This window comes from Mastacembelus armatus, chromosome 14 (genome assembly GCF_900324485.2).
Source record: "Mastacembelus armatus chromosome 14, fMasArm1.2, whole genome shotgun sequence".
NCBI lineage: Eukaryota > Metazoa > Chordata > Actinopteri > Synbranchiformes > Mastacembelidae > Mastacembelus > Mastacembelus armatus.
This window is the reverse complement of record NC_046646.1, coordinates 1,605,081-1,631,230: the sequence shown is the minus strand read 5'-3', so window position 1 is coordinate 1,631,230 and position 26,150 is coordinate 1,605,081. Positions and strand designations below refer to the sequence as shown.

The 26,150-nt window shown below is 44.0% G+C and overlaps 1 protein-coding gene across 1 annotated transcript; it reads right to left on the bottom strand.

Moving 5' to 3' along the window:
• Window positions 1-18: 18 nt before the first annotated feature.
• cfap58 (cilia and flagella associated protein 58) lies at window positions 19-26,150 on the bottom strand. Its single transcript, XM_026328535.1, has 18 exons — window positions 26,052-26,150; window positions 25,515-25,784; window positions 25,080-25,228; window positions 24,529-24,679; window positions 24,130-24,324; window positions 21,868-22,005; window positions 18,795-18,954; window positions 17,749-17,831; window positions 17,378-17,569; window positions 17,072-17,233; window positions 16,404-16,550; window positions 15,202-15,342; window positions 14,880-15,103; window positions 10,547-10,655; window positions 10,247-10,351; window positions 982-1,101; window positions 520-644; window positions 19-402 (listed from the first exon to the last, which is right to left on the bottom strand). Exons 1-18 carry the CDS (start codon window positions 26,055-26,057, stop codon window positions 291-293), a joined length of 2,589 nt encoding a protein of 862 aa, XP_026184320.1. The 5' UTR covers window positions 26,058-26,150; the 3' UTR covers window positions 19-290.

Here is a 26,150-nt window from a genome sequence, read left to right as displayed (position 1 = left end):
TCCTATACCTGCAATAAATGAATCTTCTACTACAGTAGCTCTTGAATCATCTGTAAGACCTCAGTTATGTTTAGACTACTTCTCTCCCATAGATCTCTCTGATCGCCGAACACAGTGTGTGTCAACAGATTATAATGTATCATATTTTTCAGATATGTCATGATGGCACCACAATGTTTGAAACATTTTATAATGTCAGGTTGCATGGTAATAGATATTTTCATTTCTAAGAATTTGAATTTGAAAGGTGATACATGGACAACTTATACAATATTCTCTAATGATGGTCATTATCTTCTCACAGGGTGGTCGATCCTGAAGCCTCCTCCAGTGAAGTGAGGTTTGCTGCTCAGCTGGGGCAGGGGCTCCAGCTGTTCCACTTTGGTCCTGGCCCTCTGCTCACTTTGGAGACAGTCATCACACCGTGAACACAACATTTCTATTCTGTAACACATGTTGTGCATTTTGTACTCAGCATTAGTACTTATTGTTGTGGACTGAGAAAAAGAGGGAACTCACCTATAAAGCTTTTTCTGACTGAGGTACTTCTTTTTGATGTTTGCTAGCTCATTGGCCAGTCGTTGATTCTCACTTTTGTACTCATTCATCTTTGAGTCAAGCATTCTCAGCTCAGCTATTAACATCTGTCAAACAACACACAAAAGTACAGGTATGTATAGTTAAATAGTAGCCTGTATAGCCATAATGGTGGAGGTCTGACTTCGAAAGCATGTGCGTTGTATTGTTTCCATTGTTGTCTAAATTGTTTCACTGATATTTCATGAACGGCCTTTGTCAGAGCTGAATGAGTTAGAACTTTAATGGGATGATTCTCATTTGGTAGAACAAGCGAACACTGTAGGCCACTTTTCAGTTACAGGAACCAACTGTATATGTATCATGAATAAGAATATGACAATTTAACAAATAGGAATTTTGAGGATTGTGTGGGGACAGAGGCAGACATAGTTGACTAAAGACCTTGAGCTTTTTGGTTCTCTCTCTGATGGTCCACTGGCACTGCTGGAGCTGCTCAGCTACCTCTGGACCAGGCTGACGGGACAGAATGTGCTTCAGCTCCACATATAACTTCTCTTTTTCCTGAAATACATAATGCATAATAATACAAAAAAATGAAATTTGTTGTGAAGAAAAAGAGGAAATTTACTGAGTGAGCTTATATGCTATTCTGATTATTGCAATTAGAAAGGAAAAAGTACCGTGTCACGTAACACTGCAAGCACCTGCTATTGCAGAGAAAAACACATGACTCCATTTTACAGTGTATTTTTTAATGTGGTTTTCTACCTTTCTGAGCCCAGTGTTCTGGGGTCAGATCTATGCTGGATGCTTTTTGTAAATTGCTCTAAGGCATTCTAACCAAAAGCCAGAGAGGTAGGTTTTAAAAATTATGTTTAAAGTTATCTATACTTTTCTTTAAGATCTTCATGCAGGCTAACACTACCACATGACATTTTCAAATCATATAAAAACGTGGTTTTAAAGGCAGAATATATTACACAAAGAATATTGAGTAGTAAACTCTATCGCCACCATCTGAATATGGGAACTCAGCACAGGAAGTTTTTCTATCAAGATTTATTCAGGTTTTCTTCTATATTTTATCTTGTTGGCAAGCCTCATGAAAAGACCAAATTGAGCATGTTATGTAACATACTAACATGTTAGGTGTCTATCCAAAACATCTTTGTTCACAAACTCAAACTCAGTTCCACATCATTGTCCTGTTGTCACAAATATTTCACTCCAGTATGCCACTGAAAATGGTGGAGAATGGTCCAAACATATTATATGCCCAGATATTTTAGGTGTTTATTGTGGCTTTGTCACGGACCGGCCGGACTCTCCCCCCAATCCGGTAAGACGATCCGGAGCTATGGAAGAGTTCAGTGGATTCCTTCTCCAGTGCAAACTCATTCTGGACCAACATCCCCACATGTTCCCCACGGATAGTTCGAAGATAGCCTTCGTCGTCACCTCTCTGACGGGTCCCGCTCTCCAATGGGCAGAAACCATTTTAAGTCAGGCGGCACCCGCCGCCCAATCGAATGACAATTTCACCGCTCACTTTCGGGAGGTGTTCTGTTGTCCTCCCGGAGACTCCTCGATTGGTGAGCAACTTTATCACTTTAAACAGGGAGCGCTCACCATACAGCAATATTCCCTCAAATTTCGAACCCTAGCGGCCGCCAGCGGCTAGAATGAGCCTTCACTACTGACCGCCTTTCGCCAGGGACTGGAACCTGACCTACGCCGCCACCTGGCGGCCTACGACGATACTTGCGGTCTTGAGAAATTTATCCAACTAGCGATACGGTGTGCCAACCGTATCAGTGCCTGCCCCCGGGATAGCCCGGCCACACCCGTCAGATCACCTCCCAGCTTGCCTGTGATCTCCAGCGCTCCTCTTATTGAACAGAAAAACAGAACTGTCAAATGTGGATTATTAAATATCAGGTCTCTTTCATCTAAATCTCTGTTAGTAAATGATTTGATAACTGATCACCAAATTGACTTACTTTATCTTACTGAAACCTGGTTACAGCAGGATGAATATGTCAGTCTGAATGAATCAACCCCCCTCAGTCATAAAAATTATGTTCAAGCACAGGTCGAGGTCATTGTGTACCGTCCACCTGTCCCTTACTCAGAGTTTTTAACTGAATTCCCTGACTTCCTGTCTGATTTAGTGCTTAGATCAGATAAAGTCATTATAGTGGGAGATTTTAACATTCATGTAGATGTTGAAAATAACAGCCTCAGCATTGCACTTAATTCTATACTAGATTCAATTGGTTTCATTCAAAATGTTAATAAACCAACCCACTGTTTCAATCACACCCTTGATCATGTTCTGACCGATGGTGTCGTTTTTCCCCCAAATCCTGTATTGTCAGATCATTGATTAGAATGATGGATCATGCAGCGTTTGGAAGAAAATTCCACTACAGCAGATGTTTATCCGACAACGCTGTTAATAAATTTAAAAAAATGATTCCATCTTTATTTACATCTATGCCAAGTATAAACATAGTGGAGGGCAGCTGCTTCAATCCCACTCCCTACCAAATTGATCATATTGTTGACAGCGCTGCGTGAAACACTTGATTCTGTGGCCCCTCTGAAAAAGATGTTAGTGAATCAGAGAAGATTAGCCCCATGGTATAATTTACATATTCGTACCTTAAAGCAGGCATCGCGAAGGCTGGAAAGGAAGTGGTGTTCCACAAACTTAGAGGAAATTTTTCTAGCCTGGAAAAACAGTCTACTAACATATAAAAAAGCTCTCCATAAAGCCAGAACTGCATACTATTCATCACTAATAGAGGAAAATAAGAACAATCCCAGTTTTCTTTTCAGCACTGTAGCCAGGCTGACAAAAAGTCACAGCTCTGTTGAGCCCAGTGTTCCCTTAGCTCTCAGCAGTGATGAATTTGAGTTTCTTTACAAATTAAATCACAACTATTAGAGATAAAATTCAGCAGATGCTTCCTATACCTGCCATAAATGAATCTTCTACTACAGTAGCTCTTGAATCATCTGTAAGACCTCAGTTATGTTTAGACTGCTTCTCTCCCATAGATCTCTCTGAATTTACATCAGTAGTTGCTTCATCGAAATCATCAACATGTCTCTTAGACCCCATCCCGACTAGACTGCTTAAAGACACCCTGCCATTAATTAACTCATCTTTATTAGACTTGGTAAATTTATCTCTAGTATCAGGCTACGTACCACAGGCCTTTAAGACTGCAGTAATCAAACCCTTACTCAAAAAGCCTAGTCTTGATCCAGGAGTCTTGGCTAATTATAGACCAATATCCAACCTGCCATTTATTTCTAAAATCCTAGAAAAAGCTGTTGCTAAGCAGCTATCAGACCACTTACACAGGAATGAACTATTTGAAGAGTTTCAATCAGGATTTAGAGCACATCATAGTACAGAAACAGCACTGTTGAAAGTTACCAACGATCTTCTCTTAGCCTCAGATAATGGACTTGTTTCTATACTTGTCCTCCTAGACCTTAGTGCTGCATTCGACACCATTGACCACAACATCTTATTACAGAGACTGGAGCATGTGACTGGTATCAGAGGAACAGCGTTAAAATGGTTCCAATCCTATTTATCGGACAGATTCCAGTTTGTTCATGTCCATGATGAACCTTCCACTCGAACAAAAGTTAGTTATGGAGTTCCACAAGGCTCCACAGTTATATCTATCTATTAAACCTGTTAACACAAACCAGTTAACCAGACTTCAAGCCTGTCTAACTGACATAAAGGCCTGGATGACCAGTAGCTTTTTACTTTTAAACTCAGAGAAAACAGAAGTCATTATATTTGGGCCAAAAACTCTCAGAAATAACTTTTCTAAAATTATAGCTACTCTAGATGGCATAGCCCTGGCCTCCAGCACTACTGTAAAAAACCTTGGAGTTATTTTTGACCAGGGCATGTCCTTTAACTCACACATAAAACAAATCTCTAGAACTGCATTCTTTCACCTGCGCAACATTTCCAAAATTAGGAGCTTCCTGTCTCAAAATGATGCAGAAAAGCTAGTCCATGCATTTGTTACCTCAAGGCTAGATTACTGTAACTCATTACTATCTGGATGTCCCAATATCTCCATAAAAAGCCTCCAATTAATCCAGAATGCCGCAGCCAGAGTCCTGACAGGAACTAGCAAGAGAGATCATATTTCTCCTGTATTGGCTTCTCTTCATTGGCTCCCTGTAAAATATAGAATAGAATTTAAAATCCTTCTTCTCACATACAAATCCCTTCATAATCAAGCTCCTTCATACCTTAAAGACCTCATAGTACCATATTATCCCAATAGACCACTTCACTCTCAGAGTGCAGGTCTACTTGTGGTTCCCAGAGTTTCCAGAAGCAGACTGGGAGGCAGAGCCTTTAGTTATAAAGCTCCTCTCCTGTGGAACCAGCTCCCAACCTGGGTTCAGGAGGCAGACACTCTCTGTACTTTTAAGGCTAGACTTAAAACCTTCCTCTTTGACAAAGCATATAGTTAGGGCTGGCCTCAGGCAACCCTGAACCATCCCTTAGTTATGCTGCTATAGGCCTAGACTGCCCAAGGACCATCGGTGCACTGAGTGCACTGTATTGTGATTTGCCGCTATACAAATAAAATTGAATTGAATTGAATTGAATTGAATTCAAACAGATGTCACTCGCCTCACTCCGGCAGAACGACAAAGACGCCTAGGACAGGGTCTCTGCTTATATTGTGGTGGCAGTGGACATAGGATCAGAGATTGCCCAGTGCATCCCATACGAACGTGGCTGAGTACGATCCATCCTCCTCTTCCCAGAATGAAACCCCCAACTACTATGGCCCATTTAACCTTTGGTATGTCTGTGATACCAGTTACGACCCTCCTCGACTCTGGGTCAGTGGGGAACTTCATCTCCAGCAACCTGTCGGCAATTTGGAACCCCGACCACGACCACAGAAACCCCCTACAATGTCCAATCCGTGACCGGAACCCCGCTAACGACCTCCCACGTTTCCCGTTGTGTGGGGCCCCTGCTTCTCCAGGTGGGGCTACTACATGAGGAACGGATCCATTCCTAGAGGGAGCCACGGTGGATCTCATCTTGGGCCGCCCGTGGTTGATGAAACATAACCCCATCATATCGTGGGCAACAGGGGAGATCCTCCGGTGGGGGGAGGAGTGTTTCCCCGAGTGTTTCCCGAGATGTCCCAGACCTAGCCCTACTCCCCCTACACCTCTAAAACTCCACTCCACCTCCATAAAAAGTCCCAGAGGGGCCCATTTGCTCCGATTACCTCCCAGTTATTTGCAGTTCAGAGACATTTTTTGCCCCCAGCAAGCCACTCAACTCCCGCCACACAAACCATGGGACTGTGCGATAGACCTGATTCCCGGAAAACCACTCCCACAGGGACATGTCTACCCATTATCGTTACCAGAGCAAGACGCCATGGAGGAATACATCCAGGAGCTTCGAGGAGCCACCATCTTTACGAAATGGACCTACGCAGTGCTTATAATCTTATACGGATACGTAGGGGAGATGAATGGAAAACCGCCTTCGTCATCCCTACAGGTCACTACGAATACAATACAATACGACTATTGAATGCCCCAGCCGTATTCCAGAATTTTATGCATGAGATACTCAGAGACTTCCTCCATCGATTTGTAATAGTGTACATAGACGAAATACTCATCTACTCCCAGAACCCTCAGGAACACCACCACCACGTGACACAGGTACTCCTTCGTTTGCAACAGCACCGCTTGTACCTAAAAGCCGAGAAGTGCCTATTCCATCAGTCTTTGGTGCACTTCCTCAGGTACATCATAAGCAGAAGAGGAGAACAAATGGATCAGGAGAAGGTGAAATCTTGGCCTCAACCCACGTCCATTAAGGAGTTACAAAAATTCCTGGGATTCTCCAACTTTTACCGCCGTTTCATTTTCGGATACAGTACCATCTCCAGCCCCCTCACGGACCTATTGAAGGGCCAAACCAAGACACTCGACTGGAACCCGAGAGCAGAACAGGCCTTTCGAAAACTGAAATACGCTTTTACTCTTGATTCATCCAAATCCCAACTCCCCTTTTGTAGTGGAGGTGGACGCTTCCACGACCGGAGTTGGAGCCATCCTGTCTCAATACCAGGGGACCCCGGCCCAACTGCACCCCTGCGCCTATTTTTCCCGAAAACTTAACCCGACGGAGAAGAACTATGATATTGGGAACTGTGAGCTGCTAGCTATCAAACTAGCTTTGGAGAAATGGCGGCACTGGTTAGAGGGGGCTAGGCATCCCTTCCTGGTCCTGACAGACCACAAGAACCTGCAATACCTCCGGGAAGCTAAGCGGCTTAACCCTCGCCAGGTTCGATGGGCCCATTTTTTCACACGGTTTCAGTTTAAGATTTCCTATCGTCCTGGGAGTAGGAACGTTAAAGCAGATGCCTTGCCCCGCCTTCACGCACCCGCGGAGGAGGATGACCAGCCGGAGGAAATCCTCCCATCTCAGATCTTTGTGAACCCCGTCCAGTGGACAACCCCGAACCAAAACTCCGGTACTCCTGTGCGCTCCCCTCCTGGGTGTCCACCCCACCTGCGGTATGTACCTCGTCTACAACGCATCCCACTCATCCACTCGGTGCACTCCTCCCTAGGCATCCTGGGACCACCGCCACACTAACACTTGTGAACGAACGATACTGATGGCCCAGCATGGCACGGGACATAAGGCGTTTCATCCGTGGCTGTGCCGCGTGTGCCGTCTCCAAGAGCCCTCGCCACCTACCTGCGGGGAAACTATGCCCCCTGCCGGTTCCTAACCGACCATGGTCCCATCTGGGCGTTGGTTTCATCACTGACTTACCCTGCTCCAACAGTAAGACCTGCACATTGGTCATCATCGACCGCTTCTCCAAATTCTGTCGCCTTGTGCCCCTTGCAGGCTTGCCCATGGCTCTCTAGACGGCGGAACTACTCTTTGACCAGGTGTTTCGGAACTTTGGTCTTCCGGAGGACATCGTGTCCGATAGAGGACCCCAGTTTATATCACGAGTCTGGAGGGCCTTCCTCGCGCTCCTGAACGTAGCGTGAGTCTGTCCTCTGGTTATCATCCGCAGACGAACGGACAAACTGAGTGGAAAATCCAGGAGGTGAGCCGCTTTTTACGGACATTCTGCCATGATCGCCAGGAGAGCTGGGAGCGTTTCCTTGGATGGGCCGAATATGCACAGAACTCCCTGGTTCACAGTTCCACCGGACTCACTCCGTTCCAATGTGTACTTGGATACCAACCTCCCTTATTCCCTTGGTCTGGAGAGCCCTCGGATGTACCAGCTGTAGACTTCTGGTTCCGGGAAAGTGAGAAGGTCTGCGAAGCTGCGCACCAGCAGTTACAACGGGCCATCCGCAGACAACGACTAACGGCAGACATCCGACGTTCGGACGCACCTAGCTACCAGCCCGGTCAGAGGGTATGGCTCTCCGCCCGGGACATCCACCTTGGTCTGCCAAGTCGAAAACTCAGCCCCAGATTCTGAGGACCCTTCACCTGGATTAATCCAGTCACGTATAAACTCCAGCTCCCAGTTCATTATCGCATACACCCCACTTTTCATGTCTCACTCGTAAAACCTTTTTACCCTTCTGTTTCCCCAGAGTCCGGCCGAGCTGTGGAGCCCCCTCGTCCACTCCTGCTGGACGAACCGCTTGTTCTGTGACAGACATACTAGATTCCCGGCGCCGTGGTGGTCGGTTGGAGTACCTTGTGGTCTGGGAGGGGTATGGACCCGAGGAGCGATGATGGGTTCCTAGAGAGGATGTCCTGGACCCGAATCTCCTGACTGCATTCCACAGGGATCATCCTGCCCGTCCAGCTCCGCGGGGTAGGGGTAGACCGCCACGACGCTGGGGTTGGTCCTCAGGAGCGGACCATGAAGGGGGGGATACTGTCACGGACCGGCCGGACTCTCCCCCAATCCGGTAAGACGATCCAGTTCACCTGTGTTTTGATGATCAATTCGACTCACCTGTCCCTCGTCCCTCAGCTGCCTATAAAAACGCCCGCCACTAGCGAACAGACGTCCGATCTCGTTAGTGACTGCAGTAACTTGTTGCAACGCAGAACCTATCGCCGTTCAAAGGACTCCATTCTTTCACCTGCGCAACATTTCCAAAATTAGGAACATCCTGTCTCAAAATGATGCAGAAAAACTAGTCCATGCGTTTGTTTCCTCAAGGCTAGATTACTGTAACTCATTACTATCTGGATGTCCTAATATCTTAATAAAAAGCCTCCAATTAATCCAGAATGCCGCAGCCAGAGTCCTGACAGGAACTAGCAAGAGAGATCATATTTCTCCTATATTGGCTTCTCTTCATTGGCTCCCTGTAAAATATAGAATAGAATTTAAAATCCTTCTTCTCACATACAAATCCCTTCATAATCAAGCTCCTTCATACCTTAAAGACCTCATAGTACCATATTATCCCAATAGACCACTTCGCTCTCAGAGTGCAGGCCTACTTGTGGTTCCCAGAGTTCTCAAAAGCAGAATGGGAGGCAGAGCCTTTAGCTATCAAGCTCCTCTCCTGTGGAACCAGCTCTCAGCCTGGGTTCAGGAGGCAGACACTCTCTGTACTTTTAAGGCTAGACTTAAAACCTTCCTCTTTGACAAAGCATATAGTTAGGGCTGGCTTCAGGCAACCCTGAACCATCCCTTAGTTAGTTATGCTGCTATAGGCCTAGACTGCCCGAGGACCATCGGTGCACTGAGCTCCCCCCCCCCCCCCCCCCCCCCTTCTCTCCCCTTCTCTCCCACCTCATGTATATTCCACCATTGAATGTTACTAACCTTGTGCTCTCTCTCTCCCCTAGTTTGTGCTCTCTCCCTCCCTCTCTCTCTCTCTCTCTCTGTACCTTCTGCAGGTGTCCCTGGGTCCTGGAGCTGTTTATCGCTGATGTGCAGTTACTGGCCCCACCAACTTGCAGTGTCTATTTGTTGTTTATTGTTGCTGTTCTTTTCTCTCTGCTCTATCCACTCACCCCAACCGGTCGAGGCAGATGGCCGCCCAAACTGAGCCCGGTTCTGCTGGAGGTTTTTTTCTTCCGTTAAAGGGAGTTTTCCTCTCCACTGTCGCCAAGTGCTTGCTCATAAGGGAATTGTTGGGTTTTTAGTTTTAGTTTTTGTAAAGTGCCTTGAGATGATTTGTATTGTGATTTGGCGCTATACAAATAAAATTGAATTGAATTGAATTGAATTGAATCCTCGAAACCCTGTTTCTCCTGAGCCCCACACCACCACCTAGCCGACTGACCTCCGGACCACCGGTGCTCTGATCTCCTGATTCCAGCATTCCTCCACGTTCCCTCGAGCTGTAAATAAAGACTCCTGAATCCTCCCTACTCCGTGTCTGCTTGAATACATATAACAGGCTTTTAAAATAAACGACTTATTTAAGACCTAAAGATACACTTTCTTAGACTAATTTATTTTTTATTTTAGTCTTATATTCACATTTATTAACTGTAATAAAAATAATATCACCTGCTTTTTCCTTTAAAATCTCATAAAGATTACAGAGATAGTTGTTTATACACCCCAGCTCCTTATTGGGGAGCTTGTCTCACTCCTTTATTAAGAGTAGTCCAAGAAGTGTGTGTGTGCACATTGTGTAGAAGGTGTCAAGTGTTGACCTGTAAAAGGAGTTCGTGTTCCTCCAGCTCTTGGGTCTTGGCAATCAGTCTTTTCTGTAAGGACTGAATTTTCTGGATGAGTTCATATTTGCCAGGGTCACTGCCCTGCAGAAGAGAGTCATTTATAAAATATCAACAGCCTGGCCTTTTAGTCTTTGGTTAATGAGGTTTACTTTGCTCAAAGAGTTTGAGTGGTCTTTCATGAAAAGTAAACACAAAAATAGTCATATTAAGCAGACTATAATGAATGTAACAGGCTTCAGGCTAACCCATACAGATAGCCCTTAACAAGCCTTTGACCTCCAGTCGTCTCCATCGGTGAATATTTATGGGCTTCAGCTGCTCCTCTAGGACACTGTTTCTCATCCTTTCTCTGAGAAGTTCCCTCTGCAGGTGGAAGAGCGCTTGCCTGCAACACAACTTGATGGTATTACACACAGCATGTACTATACATATAACAACATACAATATGTAATTTCAGAAAACAACCATCTGTAAGCAGATATGCTTTGGTCCATCCATCCATCTTCTTCTGCTTATCTGGGGCCGGGTCGCTGGGGCAGTAGCCGAATCAGGGATACCCAGACTTCCTTCTCCCTGGACACTTCCTCCAGCTCTTCCGGGGGGACACCGAGGCGTTCCCAGGCCAGCCGGGAGACATAGTCCCTCCAGCATGTCCTGGGTCTTCCCCGGGGCCTCCTCCCGGTGGGACATGCCCGGAACAACTCCCCAGGTGCCCAGGAGGCATCCGAAACAGATGCCCGAGCCACCTCAACTGACTCCTCTCGATGTGGAGGAGCATCAGCTCTACTCCGTGCTCCTCCCGGGTGACCAAGCTCCTCACCCTATCTCTAAGGGAGCGCCCGGCCACCCTGCGGAGGAAGCTCATTTCAGCCGCTTGTATCCGCGATCTTGTTCTTTCGGTCATGACCCAGAGCTCATGACCATAGGTGAGACTAGGAACGTGGATTGACTGGTAAATCTTCACCACAACATGCCGGTACACCGACCGCATTACTGCTGCCGATGCCCTGATTCGTCTGTCAATCTCGCGTTCCGTCCTTCCCTCACTTGTTAACAAGGCCCCGAGATACTTAAACTCCTCCACTTGAGGCCGGACCTCTCCCCTGGCCTGGAGATGGCAAGCCACCTTTTTCCGGTTGAGTACCATGGCCTCGGACTTGGAGGTGCCGATTCTCATCCCAGCCGCTTCACACTCGGTTGCAAACCGCCCCAGCGCACGCTGGAGGTCCTGGCTCGATGGAGCCAACAGGACAACATCATCTGCAAAAAGCAGAGATGAAATCCTGTGGTCCCCGAACTGGACTCCCTCCGGCCCCTGGCTGCGCCTAGAAATTCTGTCCATAAAAGTAATGAACAGAACCAGTGACAAAGGGCAGCCCTGCCGGAGTCCAACATGCACTGGGAACAGGTCTGACTTACTACCGGCAATGCGAACCAAGCTCCTGCTCCGTTTGTACAGACACCAGATAGCCCTCAGCAAAGGGCCCCGGTCCCCATACTCCTGGAGCACCTCCCACAGGATGTCACGAGGGACCCGGTCGAATGCCTTCTCCAAGTCCACAAGACACATGTGGACTGGTTGGGCAAACTCCCATGAACCCTTGAGCACCCTTGAGAGTGTGTAGAGCTGGTCCAGTGTTCCACGCCCAGGACGGAAACATTGTTCCTTCTGGATCCGAGGTTCGACCACCGGCCGGATCCTCGTCTCCAGCACCCTGGCATAGACCTTCCCCGGGAGGCTGAGGAGTGTGATCCCTCTGTAGTTGGAACACACCCTCCAGTCCCCCTTCTTAAAAAGAGGAACCACCACCCAATCCAGGGGTACTGTCCTTGAACGCCACGCGATGTTGCACAGGCGTGTCAGCCATGACAGCCCAACAACCTCCAGAGACTTAAGGTACTCGGGGCGGATCTCATCCACCCCCGGTACTTTGCCACTAAGGAGCTGCCAAATTACCTCAGTGACTTCGGCTTGGGTGATGGATGGATCAGCCTCCAAATCCCCAGCCCCTGCTTCCCTTATGGAAGACGTGTTGACGGGATTTAGGAGATCCTCGAAGTATTCCTTCCACCGTCCCCAGTCGAGGTCAGCAGCTCCCCACTTCCACTGTAAACAGTGTTGGTAGAGCACTGCTTCCCCCTCCTGAGGCGCTGGACGGTTTGCCAGAATTTCTTCGGGGCCGACAGGTAGTTCTTCTCCATGGCCTCACCGAACTCCTCCCATACCCGAGTTTTGGCCGCCGTCACCGCCTGGGCTGGACCACAATTGGCCCTGCAGTACTTGTCAGCTGCTTCGGGAGTCCCACAAGCCAACCAAGCTCGGTAGGACTCCTTCTTCAGCTTGACGGCATCCCTTACCTCCGGTGTCCACCACCGGGTACGGGGATTGCCACCACAACAGGCACCCGAAACCTTAAGGACACAGCTCCCAGCCGCCGCGTCGACAATGGAGGTGGAAAACATGGTCCATTCGGACTCAATGTCCCCAGCCTTCCCCGGGATCTGGTAGAAGCTCTCTCGGAGGTGTGAGTTAAAGACCCCTCTGACAGTGGGTTCGGCCAAACATTCTCAACAGACCCTCACAGTACGTTTGGGCCTGCCAAGTCTGTCCTGCTTCCTTCTCCGCCAGCGGATCCAACTCACCACCAGGTGGTGATCATTTGACAGCTCTGCCCATCTCTTCATCCGAGTGTCCAAGACATACGGCCAAAGGTCAGGTCACGACTGCAAAGTCGATCATTGACCTCTGGCCTAGGGTGTCCTGTTGCCATGTGCACTGATGGACACCCTTATGCTTGAACATGGTGTTCGTTATGGACAAACTGTGACTAGCACAGAAGTCCAGCAACAGAACACCACTCGGGTTCGTATCGGGGAGGCCGTTCCTCCCAATCACGCCCCTCCAGGTTTCACTGTCACTGCCCACGTGAACGTTGAAGTCCCCCAACAGAATTATGGAGTCCCCGGTAGGAGCACCTTTCAGCACCCCCACGAGAGATTCCAAAAAGGCCGGGTACTCTGCACTGTTGTTCGGCCCATAGGCCGAAACAACAGTGAGAAACCTATCCCCAACCCGAAGGTGCAGGGAAACGACCCTTTCACTCTGGGGGGAAAACTCCAACACGTGGCGGCTGAGCTGGGGAGCTATGAGCAAGCCCACACTAGCTCGCTGCCGCTCACCACGAGCAACTCCACAGTAGAAGAGAGTCCAGCTCCTCTCAAGGACCTGGGTTCCAGAGCCCAGGCTGTGTGTGGAGGTGAGCCCGACTATCTCTAGCCGGTACCGCTCGACCTCCCGCACAAGCTCAGGCTCCTTCCCCCCCAGTGAGGTGACATTCCATGTCCCTAGAGCCAGTTTCAGCATCCAGGTATCGGGTCGCTGAGGTCCCCGTCCTCGACCACTGCCCGATCCACTATGGACCGGCCCCTTATGGATCCTCCTGCGGGTGGTGGGTCCACAGAAGGGATATGCTTTGGTACTCAATAAAACTTTTTATTCACTTTTTATTGATATGCTTTGGTACTCAATAAAAAGTGCTAGGAAAATGTTTTATTCTGTTCAATTGTTTACATATATTCTTACACTTATCTTACTATAAGTATGTGTTTCTTAATTCTGATATGTCTGAGAGACAACTTTTGCCATCTGTGGGCTGGAGGATAACAACAGGATGGTTGACCATATTTTAACCCATTTAAGTCTTAAAGATGGATGACAACAGTTCTGATCTCTTATCCTAATCTGAAAGATGGTTGATGGCTCTTCAACCCATTCTGGGTTTTTTCTTAATGTGCCTGCACCTCAGGAAGAGTGTCCTCCTTTGTATGCAATTCTGGTCATAGGAAGCTATAAAATGTCTAGGCTGGCTGTGCCTAGCCAGTGATGTCTCACTCTGTACTCAGTGTGCTTTGTGACAGTTACTCCTTGTACAAGTAAAATTGACTTAAACTTTGAAGTTCGTCCTCTGAGTCTATTTTGTTAAGAATTTCCCTAACAAAAAAGAATGTTTTGTCAGAAGAAAAAAAATGTAGAAAAATAACAAGCAAGAGGCCCTTGGGATATATGTATGATGATCATGATGGAAAAATGATAATCCTGCATGAAATATTACAGACAAAGCATAAAGGAGGATCAGTTACTTTGCCGCATGTCAAGTCAGAAAACAGATAGAGACAGAGAAACATACTGCCCAGCATCAGAACTCCGTCTCAGTCAGATCATCCTTCTCGGAAGAAAGCCATGATCTTTCTTTTCTTTGTGGAAAGGTATCAACATTTTAGCCATGCTTATAGTTTAAATTTAAGGCAATAAATAACCAAAATGTCTACACTCAGACTGTTTGAGCAAAGCTTCACTATAGAAATCGTATTTTTTAATTTTTAATAGGAAATGGTTGAAAGGACATTATCCCTACCTGACCTGACCTGGATCTCTCTCCACCTTCCTCCATCTTTGAATCATCACTTCCCTAAATACTGCATTTTGTGGGTTGCTTCATTCTTTTTCCACCTGCTCTCTGTGCTCAGCTTGTATCCTGCCTCTCCTTGTCTATTCCAAATTCTCCTCTTTTTTTTTTTTATCCTGCTTATGCTTTCTTTTCTTTTGTACCTCATGTCCTCAGTGTAAGGTACAGTCTTGTCAAGGATGCTCTTCTTGCGCCGGAGCCTCTTGATCTCCAGCTTGAGCAGGCGGATGTCTTCCATTCTCTGGCTGTAGTGGAAATCACCCTTGCCCAGGATTGCTTGTTGGATCCTGATCTTCTCATAAAGTAGTGTGCGCTCATCATTGCAACGTAGAAGTTGTTTTCCCAGGTTGTCCCGCTCTCTGATCACCTTGAGAGAAGTTTCACCAATATTGAGCATCACTGGACATCACTAGACAACAGTTTTTGTCATTGTTTACTTTTTTGTCTACCTCGTGCTTATTTTACCTGCCCCAGTTGTTTCTTCTGTTGGATCTGTTCAGCATCAGTGTCAGCTATAATCTTCTGTAGTTTTTGTTGTTCTGCTTTCTGACTGTCAACACGCTGATTTGTTTCCTCCAGCTGCAGCTTAATCAGTTGCAGCTCCCCCTATAGCAGGGCACAGAGGGTGCATATACACATGAACAATAGGCACTGACAAAGTATAGGATAGGTAGGCATAAACCAGTGAAAAAACACTCTATTTTAACATAGGAGTGGTTCCCAAATGTACTTCCCCTGTCTTTCAACAATTTGAAAAGATGGACTATTTATACGCAGGGGTAAGATTTACATTGTAGCGTACTCAAGACTGATAAAACCAAGGAGCCAGTTGAGACTTACTCTTAAGGAATTTATTGTTCTGAAACTGCTAACCCAGGGACCAGTGACCTATGGATGCAACTGATATCTTAACGAGACACTGCATTTCCAGACTCTCTTTGATCATGAACAGAGTCTGCAGAGTTAACACATCTGTTCTAACCAAGAGACCCCAATGTAATGGGCAGAAACCAGCCATACATTCCTTTAAACCACTCCTTTGCCAGCTAAACATGTTTTCTTAGATACGACCTGAAGCTAATGTGATGACATATTAATCGTCCCTGTTATATTACTACTTCTATCGCTAAATATGTAACACAACCTACTGCATTGCCAGAATATAATGGTAGATATAAGTATCGATATAAGTATTGTCCTTGTTTATCTGGTCTCATACTTTTGGCTAATTCATATACCTGTGTTACTTATTGACTTTTGTTAATGTTGTTATGACTCTAATTTACTTACTATGTGTCATGGAAACACTATCAAGTGATCTAAAAACTTATATACTTGAAACTTGCTTGGTGAAAAAAGGGAAAATATTATTCCTGTGTTAGAAAACACTCCTACGACACTCCTAAGCTAAATCAGCATAAATGTAACACATGTAACACATGCATCACACAATGCTCAGACCAGTGAAACTGTGCATTGCAGTCAGGTGACTGTGAACCAATCACCAGCAATGATCAATCAGATTGCCCGAACTGCGATGACTGAGCAATCAGATGAATCCCCTGCCCAGTGTGGCGGAAAACAAACGGAAGTGCAAACCAACGACTGAAAGTGAAAGTGCCATATATTAATTATTGATGTAGACCTCAGGACCACTGAGGCAGTACCTTTAGGGCCTCATTATCTTTTTCTAAGCGCTTGTGCTCCTGCTGATCCTTGGCAAGGGCCAACTCTTTCCCAGTGATCTCATCTCTCAGCCGGGTGACATGGTTGTTCATGGTCTTCATTTTTCTTTTCATTTCTGCAATATCTTCCTAAAACAGAGGAAGACATTTGAAGGAAAAAAGTAAAGAAAATAAATAATGCAGTTAATAATCGAAAAGGCAAACTTCATTCAAACATTCGAACCTCACAGCCACAATCTTTCCATTTCTCAGCAACTATTTGTGTAATGTGTGTAGGCAGCCTGCAACTGGCTGGTTGACTCTCACCTTTACTTATATAATGTGGTCCAATAAGAGTAATTGTACTCTAAATTGCACAGGCGACATGTCACAAGCAATGACATACATTTTATATGAACACTCATAACTTATAAGCTGCAGATTAGATATTTCTACAAAATGGCAAAGAAGAGCAAGCACAGTGCTGCAGTACCTAAACTCATCAATAATGGAATCAAGGCAGTCAGCCATAACTTCTAAACTACAAAAGGAAAAAAGAATAAAAAAAACAGGACTGAACCAGCAATATGTTTGAACAAAAAACAAAAAAGTCAAATTAACATTATGATCTAAACTTCTGACAGGAAACAAAAGGAACACTTGACTCTTACCTGCGCCTCAATGAGGTTTTTGCTATAAAGATTCCTTTCAGACACAATAGACTCCAGCAGGTTCTCTTGCTGCTTAAGCTTGCACTCTGCCTCAGTGACCTTTTTCCTCCATTCAAATATCTCCATCTCTCTTAATTCAACGTCATTCATTTTTTGTTGCACCTATAAAAAAGTGTAAAGCTCCACACTTAGAGAGGCCACAGATGATACCAGCTTCCCCAACCTCAACATCAGAGAAAATTACTGTAATATCAAAATTAATTCAAATAATGAAATCAACTGAGCTAGCTCTTCTGCATAACCTGCCTTTTGCATCAGGCTACTGGTGTCATTGATATAGCGGTCACGTTCTTTTTCCAGCTGCTGGATGATCTTGCGCTGCTTCTGGGCCTCCTGGCGGTATCCAGTGATCTCATGTTCCAAGGTCCTCTTGTCCTGCTCAAGAAGCTTTACAATGTTCTGCTCTTTCTCAGTTGACTGTGCAGCTTTGATCATGTTCTGTTGATGGGGAAACAAGCACAAGCAACAAATGTAAAAAAAAACAATAGTGGTGAATGGGACTAGACTTTACAGCATTTTCTGTTTTTGATATTGTATAACAGGCAAGTAAGAATTGTTTGCTAATAAGGAGGAGAATACAGAAAAAAAAACTCTTTGGGTCAATGTTTAGCACATACCTTACTTAAGATGTCTCTCTCACGGATCAGCTCATCTATGGCTTTCTTGTCAGCTTCAATTTGCTTTTCGGAAGATTCAAGATCTGCAGAACAGTTTGTGTTAATGGTCAAAAGCAACTGTGGTTGATATTTTCATAAAGGTTGTCTTCATTGGCAGTTAAACCATTTAGTGTATCTGAAGTCTCTGAATAAAATATTACACTGTAGAAAAGGAGCTTATTTTTTGTCTGAATATACACTATAAGTACATACAGTAACAGAGAAACAAGAACTAAAACAAGAAGTGCACAGAAGGCTAAACGTGAAGAAATAAGACATGAAAAACATCAATGTTTACACCATATCTGTGATTAGATGTCTTATTCACAAGCTCAGTGTCCTTATGAATCTGCTGCTTGTAGCTGAGCTGAGCGCTGAGACTCTATCAACCTGCTCACCTCTAAACCATCTACTCTGATGATAGTATTTGCAAAACTGGATAAAAACGAGATTCCCAGCAGCTGCTCGTTCAAGTCCATTGTTTCCACTGAGACTGATTCTCTGAATTTTGACTAGAGGTTAAATGCTTAAATGCTCCCTTACATATTTGTAAGATTTATTTGATATATATTATTTTTGGTTGTTTTCCTCTTCCCACTCATCTCTTTTGTTCTTCTCACCTAAGTAGATGTGTTATAGTAAGTTAATCATATACTCATACTGATGAATTATCTTTATACAAGGGCTTTTTATTGTGCATGCAATGATGCATGACAGCATATGTGGACACAAAACAAGATTTAAAAAAAACAAAACAAGGTTTTAAAAATTTGACACATCTGATATAATATGTTCTTATTTCTTATTGAGAAATATGTAGTTGCCATGGAATATACTTTTATTTATTACTGGCTAATTGTTTATTTGGGATGAAAAGTTAAAGGCTGAGGTTTCAGCATACTATGCAACTCAGTTAATGTAGAGAACACACGTAGTATGGAAGAGACACTATGACAACCTAAAACTTTGTCTCATTGTGCACAGATATGTGTAAGAAATTCCTTTACTTTTCTCCAGACCAGCAATCTGAGCTTTTAACGTCTCCCTCTGCACATCCACATCAGCTTTCTGATCCTCCATCTGGTGGAACTTCTTCTGGATGGCTTCTCTCATGTTTGTTTGTTTGGCAATCTCCCGGCGCATCTGATTCACCTCCTCTTCTCTCATCTGATAGGTGGAATTGTGTGAAATATTACATATATTACATTAGAAACAGTGGGGAAGAGAAAGGGTTTCGGAAGAAGAGAAAGGATAACATACATTTCTGTGTACTGAGGGCAAAACTCAAATATGAGTCTCTTTCTCACTTTGATCACAGCCCTCAGATAACAAGTACTTAAGTACTTAAGAAAACGTATATTACCTAAAACCCTGATTGCTAAGATGCAACATGGAGATATGAGAGCAAAACACAAACCCAGCCTTTTCAAATCTCTCTCAATAAAGCCTAAAACAAAGAGCTCAAAACAAAGTCCTGGGTTAAATATAAACACAGTCCATTAGGATGAGTATGGTCTTTGCTCACTGAATTACTCCCTCGCCACTGAGGTGCAACCGTTCATTATAAAAGTAAAAAATAAATAAATAAATAAAAATCCACAGGGTCCTTAAAGAAAAAGAAAAATCCCAGCGCCACATTTCCTTAGGTCCAAGAAAAAATATTCGTTCCAAATCTTGAGAAAAAGAACAACTTATCACCATTAAACAACCTTACCGGCATTTAAATAGGAACACCGCTATTGTAAGGTATTGGTATTTTCGGTGGCTGTGAGCTAATTCTACCGGTAGCTTATTAGGTGTGCACCTTACACATGGCTCACCAGGTCTCTCGTGGTCTCCATGGCGTCTCTCTTCCCTATTGACCTCCTCTATTTGTTTAAAACGTTCTTTCAAGTTTCGTTTTCCCATTCGAACGGGAAGTGACAGGTATATCAGCTGTTACTGTCACGGAGACATTACTACTGATACTGGTTCAGTATTAATGCAATCGCGGAGTGTGCACCGGTTAGAATGCTGGTATGACCCCCAAACAATGATGAGCCAGATGAATCTTTAGTATATTAAAATATGTGAGTATGTGGTTTTGTCTCATGGACGCACACCAGCTGTAAGAAATAAGTAGCGAAGAGGGCGTCTTACTGCTACTTATGTATCAAACTCCATTCTCCTTAAAACTACTCAACAACCAGCTGCACCCCCAGTGGGTATTGCAGTCCTGCCTTCAGCACAGATACATATAAACAAATATTTAATATCTTAAACATATTATGTTGGACACCTACCCTGTTATGAGGTTCGGTGTGAAGGAGAGGCGAATACGGTGTGCGGGAACAGGTGAAAATAATCAGGGCTGATAAACGTAAGGCTGCCGGGGACCAGTACAGGGAAAACAGGAATTCAATACAAAATAAAGGTCCCCGGCAGAAGTCCCAAAAGGTAATCATGACATACACATACCATGGTCACACAAACCATAAAAATGGAATACACGTATTTACCTGTTACTTCTTTTTCTCCAGGCTTACTAAAAGTGAATCCTACATACAGTATGTGGCAGTACCACATAGAGCCCACCCTTCCAGCCAAAAGCTAATGGGGCAAGACTCCATACCATCTTTTCAAATACCACATTAACTGTGTCTTCCTTCTGTGGGTTGCTCCATCTTACACTATAGTTGACAGGTCCTAAATTTTTTATGATTTTAGCTGGTCCTTCCCATTTAGGTGCTAGCTTCGCAGAGAATTTTTCAGTGGCCTTAGAAGGTGGGTGTGCCCTTACCCAGACTAGGTCGTCAAGCTGAAAGCGTGCATCTTTCCTGCGGGAATTATAATACCTAGCATGTCTGGCCTGGTTCACTCCCATCCTCCTTTTGACCTCCTCTGCCATCTTTTGTTGTGTTTCTAATAGGTTATAGGCCCCACTCTGGTCAGGAGAAGGTGGACTGTAGAATAGCCTTCCCAGAGGGCCTTTAAGATTCCGGCCCAATGCCAATTCGCCCAGAGTTCTTGCTGTGGTCTCTTGTTGTGCTGTGTTAAAGGCAAAGTGGAACCACTGGTCCCAGTTGTTATGATGTTGACCTACAAAAGAGGCAGTCACATTTTTATGGTCCGGTTCAAGCGTTCAGTCAGGTTGGTTTGAGGGTGATAACTGGTAGTGAGTTTTTGTACTACCCCCCAAGTTTTACAGAGGTCGGTAATGAGGGTGGCAGTGAACGGAAGTCCTCTATCTGACACCATAAACTGCGGCATCCCCCAGTGTGTGATTTCCTTCCTGAGGATTTTTTAGACAGGGCTGTTTTGCTGTCTCTCAACAGGAACATTTCCACCCACTTAGAGTAGTAATCCACACCACAAAGAGGTACGTGTGATACTTTTTGCTTTGAGGGAAGAGATCCATAAGATCAACTCCCAGCATCTCTCCTGGAGCTTCAACTGCTGTACTCTGTAGTAGCCCGGGCAGCCTGCTGTTATCAGCTTTGTATTGTTGACTGATTACACAGGACTTGTTGTGTTCCCATAAGTCATTTCAGACTGTTGGCCATCAAGCCACGTCCAGTATTCTCAGCAGGGTCTTCAGTCTTCCAAGATAACCTCCCAAGGGGTTATCATGGAAATACTGCAAAAACTGGGGCAAGGATGGATATGGCTGATGAAGCACTCATTCTATAAGCTAATTCCATCGGTAGCTTATTAGCTTATTAACTTATGCACAGTTCACCAGGTCTCTCCTGGTCTCCATGGCGTCTCTTGTCTTGTTTCACATCTACAGTAGTAGAGTAGTAGTGGAGTATACCTGACAATAGATATAATTCCCATTGGACCACAAGGGGCACTGCTCTGATAGTCAGGTACAGTGTGTTCTGAACTGTTTCCTACTCCCTGTGTTGTCTTAATATCAATATATAATCAATTATTAATATATTTATATAATACTAATATAATATATATTAATATAATATATTCATAAATAAATGCCATTTGCCCTGCACAGGCACACACAGACACTAGTAAAACACAGCCAGTCAAGAATTTACCCAGTAGAGGTGTGTTTCTGTTTCCCACATGTGTATGTCAGTGTACCTTGAGCTCATTTGCCTTCTGCTGATTTTCCAAGGACAGATGTTCTTTGACTGATGATAGCTGCTCACATTCCTGCTGCAGCTTGGCATTCTTCACCTGCATCTGCTCGATCTCCTTGGTGGATCGCTCATTCAAGATCTGTCATAATCAGGAATCGAATAGAGGTTTATATATGTTGCATACTACATCAACAGTATGTTATAAACCACACAATTATATCTACATTGGTTTTATAACATAATGTTTAACCACCTCAAATAAGAAAAGATGCACTAACATGACTAATGTCAAAACATACTGAAACTGTTTTGAAGGCTTACTCTGATCATTATATATTGGTTTTATGTTGAATTTGTCCCTTATCTGTACACTGGTCTATTTTAAGGACTAATACAATGAAATAAACTATACAGTGGGTACGGAAAGTATTCAGACCCCTTTAAATTTTTCACTCTTTGTGTCATTGCTGCCATTTGCCAAAATCCAAAAAGTTCATTTTATTTCTCATTAATGTACACTCAGCACCCCATCATGACAGAAAAAAAACAGAAATGTAGAAATTTTTGCAAATGTATTAAAAAAGAAAAACTGAAATATCACATGGTCATAAGTATTCAGACCCTGTGCTCAGTATTGAGTAGAAGCACCCTTTTGAGCTAGTACAGCCATGAGTCTTCTTGGGAATGATGCAACAAGTTTTTCACACCTGGATTTGGGGATCCTCTGCCATTCTTCCTTGCAGATCCTCTCCAGTTCTGTCAGGTTGGATGGTGAACGTTGGTGGACATCCATTTTCAGGTCTCTCCAGAGATGCTCAATTGGGTTTCGGTCAGGGCTCTGGCTGGGCCAGTCAAGAACGGTCACAGAGTTGTTCCGAAGCCACTCCTTTGTTATTTTAGCTGTGTGCTTAGGGTCATTGTCCTGTTGAAAGGTGAACCTTCGGCCCAGTCTGAGGTCCTGAGCACTCTGGAAGAGGTTTTCTTCCAGGATATCTCTGTACTTGGCCACATTCAACTTTCCTTCAATTGCAACCAGTCGTCCTGTCCCTGCAGCTGAAAAACACCCCCACAACATGATGCTCCCACCACCATGTTTCACTGTGGGGATTGTATTGGGCAGGTGATGAGCAGTGCCTGGTTTTCTCCACACATACCGCTTAGAATTAACGCCAAAAAGTTCAATCTTGGCCTCATCAGACCAAAGAATCTTATTTCTCATAGTCTGGGAGTCCTTCATGTGTCTTTTGGCAAACTCTATGTGGGCTTTCATGTGTCTTGCACTGAGGAGAGGCTTCCGTCGGGCCACTCTGCCATAAAGCCCCGACTGGTGGAGGGCTGCAGTGATAGTTGACTTTGTGGAACTTTCTCCCATCTCCCTCCTGCATCTCTGGAGCTCAGCCACAGTGATCTTTGGGTTCTTCTTTACCTCTCTCACCAAGGCTCTTCTCCCACGATTGCTCAGTTTGGCTGGACGGCCAGGTCTAGGACGAGTTCTGGTCGTCCCAAACTTTTTCCATTTGAGGATTATGGATGCCACTGTGCTCTTAGGAACCTTGAGTGCTGCAGAAATTCTTTTGTACCCTTGGTCAGATCTGTGCCTTGCCACAATTCTGTCTCTGAGCTCCTTGGGCGGTTCCTTCGACCTCATGATTCTCATTTGCTCTGACATGCACTGTGAGCTGTAAGGTCTTATATAGACAGGTGTGTGCCTTTCCTAATCAAGTCCAATCAGTTTAATTAAACACAGCTGGACTCCAATGAAGGAGCAGAACCATCTCAAAGAGGATCAGAAGAAATGGACAGCATGTGAGTTAAATATGAGTGTCACTGCAAAGGGTCTGAATACTTATGACCATGTGATATTTCAGTTTTTCTTTTTTAATAAATTTGCAAAAATTTCTACATTTCTGGTTTTTTCTGTCAAGATGGGGTGTTGAGTGTACATTAATGAGAAATAAAATGAACTTTTTTGATTTTGGCAAATGGCAGCAATGACACAAAGAGTGAAAAATTTAAAGGGGTCTGAATACTTTCCGTACCCACTGTATATCAGAGATGACTCTCCATATATGCAATTCAGTCCATATTTAATCTAATTTTTTGTCCATCTTAGAGGAAGGAGTATACAGTATCTACACCAATATTATACACATGTATAAATAAACACATAGTTTGACTAAAGAAAACATCCATATTTTCAACTTTATGATAATATTAGAGCAGCTCATTTTCTAAACAGGTAAACATCCATTCCATTTTTTACCTTTAATTCCTTCAACTGCTGCTCTAGTCTCTGTTGCTCCTCTCTGGCCCTTTGGCCCTGCATATTCATAGCTTTGATGTCCCTCATCTTGGCCTCCAGGTCGATTTTCAGTTGTTTCAGCTCTTTGTCCAGCTTTTCCTTTAGCCTCATCTCCCGGGAAATTTCATTCTGCTGTACCTGAAGCTCCTGCTGGAGCTAAGTTCAGACACACAGAGGAGGAGGAAGAGCTCGTAATTTAATATTTCCATGAATTAAAGACAATTTGTCTGCAGCCTCAAAAGCAGTTTTGAGTTATAGATACTGCTTGCATCTACCAATCATTTGAAAATATCACATAATTAGAATTACATTAGAAAAATCTGATCTTTTTCTCTTAGTGAGAATTTGCTCCATGTTTACCTGAGAAATATTTTCTAAGGCACTCTCTCTTTGAGCCTCTATCTCCTGATGGGTTGCAGTAGCTTTGCTCAATTTTTCTCTCAGAGCCTCCACAGTTGTCAGCAGTTGATCTCTCTCCTTTGTCAACTCCTCATTTATTTTTAGAAGTTCACTTAAACAAATTACAGTTAGTGTCACTCATTTTAAATATGAGCATAAAGCAGAAAAGGGAATACATGTTTCACCTCTGTTCTATTTCCTAAAAACTCAGGACTCTATGTTATGCTATCTTTAAAGATGTTTACTGTACTGCATACAAAAAAACAGGTTTCAAGTCATATTGATTCTTTTTGTACAAAAGTATCAAATGGACCCATGTATTATAATAGTAATAGTCAGGTCTGTGCTGTGGGTGTGGCTACTTTAGACCTACTGAAAGCCCAGCCTGAGCCAATTTGTCAAGATTTAGTAATTTCACATTCCATACATATTTGCAGTATAAAGAAATTAAATTGCCCAAATTTCCCCAAAGAGCAGTTAATACCTCCAAACAAATCAAGTTACAACCATACCTCTGCTCTTGGTCCACAGGCAAGGAAGTTTGATTTTCAGCCATTTTTGTTAGATTTGCAACATCTTCTGTTAAATTCATGATGGTCTCCTTGTCCCTCTTCTCTTTATCATGAGCAGCATCAACCATTTTCCAGGATTTATCCAGCTCCTGTAGTGCAGGAAAGGTGATTTTTAACAAAAACTTGCATTAATAGAATCCAAGGAGTCCAGAGGGAAAATTCTAAAACATCACTTGCATAACTTCAAAAATAGAACTTTGTAAACATAGACATGTTTACAAAAATGTAGACATATTCTATTAACTGGCATTCTTGGTCCTTCATTTTCTATTATTATTTTTTTTAACAAAAGCCACATGTAACATAGCCTTCATGTTTAATCAAACAAATGAAATATGCTATGGTAGTGTTGCCTCTTATGTCCTGACAATGTACCCTCTTTAATGAAGCTATTGTTGTCTCATCTTCTTGGCACAGCTTCAGGGCAGCTGTGACTTTAGTTGATGTGGACACAATCTCTGCATTCAGCTCCCTGCATTTAGACATTAGCCTCTTCTCATTCTCCCTGGACTTCTTCAGAGAATGGAGGAGCTTTTCAAACTCCACTCTGATCTTCTCCATGCTCTCATCCCCAACCAGCTCGTTGAGAACCGTCTGGAACTGTTCTAAAGACTCAAAAGAGTCTTCCCCTCCTGGTCCTGTCTCCTGGAATTACAGTAAAGACACAGACTGAAAGTCCAAATGAGTCAGGAAATGAAGAACTACCCTTTTAACCTCGTGTCAATGAAAAGTGTTCATTTGAATTTGACCCTTTACACAACAGTAGGCTGCAGTTAGAACAAAGTTAAGTTGTGAAATTAGCGAGAATGGTGAACCGTTACGCTAACAATATTTTTTGACTCGGTTAACAGCGGAGTTATATTGTCTTGTCAGTGTTCAAACAATATCCAGACTCTCGGGAACAGCACCTACCTCCATTATATAAATCGAGAACTCAATATAAAGCGTTACTACAATTTGCGTAGCATTAGTGTGAGGTTTCTCAAAAGAACTGTTGACACAGGTTGCTAA